Here is a 6,000-nt window from a genome sequence, read left to right on the forward strand (position 1 = left end):
TTGACAGCGGAACAGGACCACGGAACCTAAGTTTCATAGGCCAGTTAGTGTCATCCCAAAGGAGCTGGCATGATGTCAGCTCTGGTCACTCCGTTCAGCCTCTTAATTGGATTTTTACCACTTCTGACCTTTCATTTTGGTAGCTTCTTTCTGGCCAGAAGAATGGAGAGGATCCTGGAAGCACCGAGCCCAGGGCAGCCATCACAGGCCTATCCTTCCCATGCCTGGCTGTGTGGGACCTGTAGAAGCATCACTGAAGCCTGAGCTGGTAGCAGGGAGGGAGGATTACATTTCCCTAAATGACACTGAAAGGTTTGTTGGGCACCTACTCTATGCCTGACACTTTAAGGCTGTAACTGCATTTATCGCGACTGATAAGCTATCAGCTATCTACTGTTATTCCCCCTTTTCCAGATAGGAAACAGGATCAGAAACTGGCCCCAGGTCACAGAGCAAGGAAGCTTTCGCAGTGGGTAAAGCCAGGTCTTTCTCCAGAGATCCTTTATCTCACTGAATCCTCACAAACCTGTGAGACTGGTATCATCACCCACATTTTACAAGTATGAAAAACTTGTAAATAGATGGGTTACTGGTTCAGGATTACGTAGTTAAAAGTTGCTCAGCTTCAACTCCTAATCTGTATATTTCAGATAGTATCCTTTCAACCTTTGTCCGTTGCATGTTCTAGGATTTTATAGTAGAAGAAGAGGTATAACCACTTTTTTAAAAAATACATCGTTTTCTTAGAGTAAGCCCAACCTGCACTTAGCTGAGTGATTCATCCCACACTGAGTGGTTGTTATGAAGACACCAGCAAGGGGCCACTTGGATCATCTGCTTTATTTTCTGTAATTCACTCTCAGCAGAAAACACATTGAGCGGGGAGGTTCTTAGAGACTGAGGACAATTTTACTCTCCCTGAAGGCCCCTCCTCTTTCACTCTCTACCCCATTCTTCACATTCTCTGGATCAGTCAGAGGATGTCAGTCAAGAAACAGGATCGAGTGTGGAAGGTTCACTCTTGTTTTCTGGAAAGTTGGATTTCTAGGAGTTGACATATGGTCCAGTAAGAGCTAAAGAAAACTGGTTTTATGTCAAATTCTAGAATGAGTGAGAATGTAAAGTTAGCGTTGTCCTAGAATCTGAGGTGGGGGCCCTGTCTCAGTGTGTGGGATATTCTAGGACTTGGCTTATCTACTAGGCCATTCAGGTGCCAGCACCGAACAAGAAATGGAAGAGGAGAATAAAAGGAAGGTCAGCCCCAATATCAGTCTCATGTAGAAGAGTTAAATAAGAAATGGCAATTATGAGAAGCTTTGGAAATGATCCTATCCAAAGTAAGATAATACGATGTTTGAGATTTATTTCAAAATAATCCAGTGAGTGTGGAAATGATATCACAGTGACCATAAGTTAATAATTAGCATAACTGGGTCATGGTCACACATAGTAATACAATGAACTATTCTTTTTGCCTGGGTGTTTGGAACTTTCCATAGTGAAAATAATAGATGGTGGCCTGAATATCAGTAAGGGAAGCAGGGTGATTGTGGCCCACATCCAGTGGTCCACCGGGAGTTAACCTTCATCTTAATGTTATTAAATCTCAGGTCTAAGAGGAAAGTCCTTGGCCGTAAAGATTCAGATGATGATCACTCCCGAAACCATTCTCCCTCCCCACCAGTGACACCCACAGGTGCTGCCCCCAGCCTGGCCTCCCAGAAGCAAGTGGGGTCCATTCAGAGAAGCGTCCGGAAGAGCAGCACCAGCAGTGACAATTTCAAAGCTCTGCTGCTGAAAAAGGGGAGTCGCTCGGATACCAGCGCCCGCATGTCAGCAGCCGAGATGCTCAAGAACACAGATCCTAGATTCCAGAGATCAAGGTCGGAGCCATCGCCAGACACGCCCGAGAGCCCGTCAAGCTGCTCCCCGAACAAGAACAGGAGGGCGCAGGAGGAGTGGGCCAAGACCGAAGGCTTGATGCCTCGGAGTCTGTCCTTCTCCGGCCCCAGGTACGGCCGCAGTCGAACGCCGCCTTCCGCCGCCAGCAGCAGGTACAGCGTGCGGAACCGGATCCAGAGCAGCCCCATGACCGTCATCTCGGAGGGCGAAGGGGAAGCCACGGAGCCCGTAGACAGCACGGCTTTTCGGGCCCCGGGTGCTGCGAGGGGATGTTCGCTGGATGGACTGGCGGGTGGTGGTGTGGATAAGGGCAGCCTGCTCTGTGCCGGGGGACCCGCCGCCCCGCTGGGGGCCCAGGCTCCTGGTCCGGCAGTGGGGCTGCCCAGCGCAGAGGGCGGGGGCCCTTCTGAACAGCGAGGCGGTCTCGCCGGGGATGAGAGTTAGGGGCAAGAATCTCCCAGGTGATGTGGGAAGATGTGCAGCACAGGCTCTCGGAAGCCCGACAGGTCCCCTGCCCTGCCTTGGCCCGTGATGCCGCTCAGCATCTGTGCTGTGGGCCCGGGCGCCGCCGGCCTCGCCGCGGAGGGGAAGGGCTATTGAGGACTCACGTGGCACTTGCCCTGTGGCTTAAACGCAAGTAGAAGCTTAACTTCTGAAAGTGCTTCCTGGGGAAGATTTTTTTTTTTTTTTTTTTTGCTAAATGCTGGGTGTGTGTGGAGGGATGTGCGTGTGTGTGTGTGCATTCAGAACACTTTTTACATTAAAAAAAAAAAAAATACACACACATCACCACCACTACCACCATCACCAGCATGTACAGAAATAGGAGAGAGCTGTTAAGCTAGGTAGAGTGATGGAGCCTCTGGGCTAGGTGGTAATTGCTTTAAAAGTATCATGTTAATGGAAATTAGTTCCAGGGAGAGAACCATTACTTCTAGGAAACAGGGGATAGGTTTGCTGGTTCTGAGCACATTGGGGGTATGGGCTTTCCAGGCGAGCAGGTTGTGGTTACCCCCAAAAGTTGGAAAAGGGCTAAGCGACTAATTGGTTCAGGTACTTCCTTTTCTGTAAAAGCGACAGACAGGTGGACATGGCAATGCTGTAACTCAGGGTTTGCTGCTGTGCCGCAAAGACGCCACTCCTAGCCTGCTTGGAAGAAATGTGGGTCATTTTTTAATGCCTTGCCTCCCTGAGTAGCAGCTGAGACCTCCTTGGAGAACAGAAATGGCAGTGGCCCATGCAGAGAGGGTAATGGAGATGAGAGCAAGGGAGAGGAGTAAGTGATACACTGCTGGAATTTGGTTCCTGCTTATTCAATAAAATTATTTTTCAGAATTAAACTTTAAAACTTGCACTACAGAACTGTGGGTGGAGCCTTTCCTTTTACAACTGTTTTTCTTTGTTTTTACACCAGAGTTTAAACTTCCATTTGGTAATTTCTTATCACTTGAAATGTCAACATTTGCTAACTTTTGGTTACACCAAAGAAAAAGTTAATGCTATTTTTCCTTGAACTGCCTGCAGTATCATGTCCTCACTTAGAAAGGGTTATCAAAATCTATTATATACTATCTTACTTGGAAGAAGATGCTGACTAGCTCTTTTTGGTCAAATAAACTGATAAACATTGGCAGGGCTTGGCTCTTAATTAGCCCTGGGCAATGAGTTTTTAGATTAAAAAGATTTTTTGCATCATTTGGTTTGTGTGTTTTTATATTTTTTATAAATAATTGAATTTGGCTAATTACCTTCTAATCTTCTCTGGTTAGAATTTTAACACTTTTAGATGTGGAAGACAAGTGTGTAAAGTATTTATTTTTATGTGATATTCTTGTGACCACTTCCTCCCAACTGTTGTATACATAGACTTCTTTATTTGTTGGTTCAATAAAATCGGAGTCTTGTGTTCTTCATCAGAAGGACCTCAGAAGAGAGTTACTGAGACTATTGGCCTAAATGCAACACGGTTGCCAATTATCATCTTTTTTGGTGTGACAATATCATCTAAAAGCTGGACTGCACAGGCTCAGTCATTGTAAGGTTTACATGCTGAAATATGACAAACCCATTTTAGATGCATCTTTGAAATAAAAACAGATCTAAAGAATTAAGACTTCTATTCTGTGAAGAAAGCAAAACACATCTTTTCACATAACCAGATATTAAAACCTGACACTTGGCCAAGAGCAAAACCACTTGGAGCAAGTGTGTTCTATGATGGGCACAAGAATCCTTTATCCTCAATTTCAGAAAAGTGACATTGGCTTTCGGATATGAAATCTTCTCAGAGCTACCTAAAAAAGATTAAAATGTACTTGGATATCAGAAAACAAATTTAATATATAAATCATTTATGTTGAAGGTAAGATAAGTACCCTCAAAACTAATGATAAAGCTTTTTTTTAATCCCCATTTGTAAAGGAAAAATATACTAGGTTTTTTCATTCGCTTTGAATAAAACAATTATAAAGTAAATATTTGAACCTTTTTTGTTCTTGTTGTTTGTACATGCATTTTTGAATGATGAGTTAGGTCTTCTTGTACAGACCTGCTGAGTGCTTTGCTGGAAACAGACAGAACAGCAGTAACGACCAGAAGGTGCCCGTGGGAGGTGAGGACCCAACAGAGAAGGGATAGAACATCACAGACACTGTGGATGGTGCCGTCTAAAAGGACAGTGGGAAAAACAACTCTTAAGTGATGTCTTGTGGACTTTTGAATAAAATCCCCATTATGTGTTGACTGAGAGTTTAGGTCATGTGACGTGGAGAGATGCCAGAGCTTTGCACAACATGGATGAAATATAGGGAGACAAGAATCTAGACTCATCCCAGAACAGGCATCTTCAGGTTTGCTACTTGATTTCCTCTGTGGGACTGGCTAGTCTTAATGAACGCATTGTATTTAAAAAAGTGAAGGCAGACTTGTTAACTCTTCCTCATACCCCAGACTTGAAAGCCCCGCACCACCATCCGGGCTAAGCTATTTCCACCTTGTTTTTCTGAGAGTTGGGAGAGAAACAAATGACCATTTGGTCTATTGGTTGGAAGCAGCCTTAGCTTTCATCTGATTTCTGCCCTCCTATTTCTGAAGAGTGTTGATTGTAGCCATTGCTTCTCCTGTGGGGATGAGAGCATATTTGAGGAATCACAATGTTGAAGAAAGAAAAGGAGGCATTTCTTTTTCTTGATCTTATTTCCCATCCACCAACACCACATCCAGCTCTGGGGTGAGCATCCCGGGAGGACGGGAGAAACACAAGATTGGCCTTGTTGGTTCTGCATGAATGTGCTTAACTGAATTTGTATAATTGTTTATATTGCTGGGATTTCATCATGAGATGAGCACAATAGGATAATTTACTTTCACAGATATTAGGATATTGTTGAGGTGGGGAAGAAGGGTCTTTTGAATAAAACATGGACCTGATTCCTGAGGTGTGATTTCCTTTTATAAACTATTCAGTTACTGTAACATAGGTTTTTGTTTTTGTTTTTTGTTTTTCTGCAGTGAGCTGCCCTAAACTACCTTGCACAGAGGCCAGGCTTTATTTACAGAACCAGAACTAGTGACCTATAGTCATTTGTTTAGCAATGAAAAAAAGAAACCATTTATCAAATTCTTAATCGTGTGCTAGGTAAAGATGAGGGAGTTCTAAGAAAAATGTGGATTAGAGATAATTAAGGTACATCAACCTTGGTGAAAAAGACATACAATGAACTATTCTATAAAACATTAGTGTCAGAATGGATAGAAAAGGAAGAACACTGGGAAAACCCTGCAGGGACCCCCTCCCCCACCACGTGAGTTCTCCTTTACCAACAGAACACCTGAAATTGGTTCAGACCAACCAAAACACTTCCACTCCTCCTCCCCCATTGTCTATGGCACAGTTTTGGCCATTGAGACATAGGTAATAGTCTGTGAGTTTCCAGGAAAGCTGCTTTTCTTGTTTAGGTACCGTCCCCTTCCTTATTTTATCCCTGGAATGGATGGGAGGCTGGAGGAGAAACTACTCTTGCAACATTCGAGGCAGCAACAAGGATGGAAGAAGCCACAAGGTGTGGAAAGCAGAGGGGAAAGGAGCCTGGTCCATTG

General features: G+C 44.2%; 1 protein-coding gene across 3 annotated transcripts in view; it reads left to right on the forward strand.

Annotated features, from left to right (window-relative positions):
* LOC136165203 (NHS-like protein 1) overlaps window positions 1-5,671 on the forward strand; it is a 142,536-nt gene extending 136,865 nt beyond the window's left edge. For 2 of the 3 annotated variants that reach the window (XM_065931274.1, XM_065931275.1), the window contains one exon: window positions 1,611-5,670. In XM_065931274.1, coding sequence (XP_065787346.1) covers window positions 1,611-2,346 — 736 coding nt within the window. In that variant the 3' untranslated portion in view covers window positions 2,347-5,670. Of the gene's footprint in view, window positions 1-1,610 lie in introns of all 3 variants that reach the window. The other variant, XM_065931273.1, reaches the window with a different exon arrangement.
* The last annotated feature ends 329 nt before the right edge of the window (window positions 5,672-6,000 follow it).

The sequence above is a fragment of the Muntiacus reevesi genome, chromosome 3 (assembly GCF_963930625.1).
Source record: "Muntiacus reevesi chromosome 3, mMunRee1.1, whole genome shotgun sequence".
Lineage (NCBI taxonomy): Eukaryota > Metazoa > Chordata > Mammalia > Artiodactyla > Cervidae > Muntiacus > Muntiacus reevesi.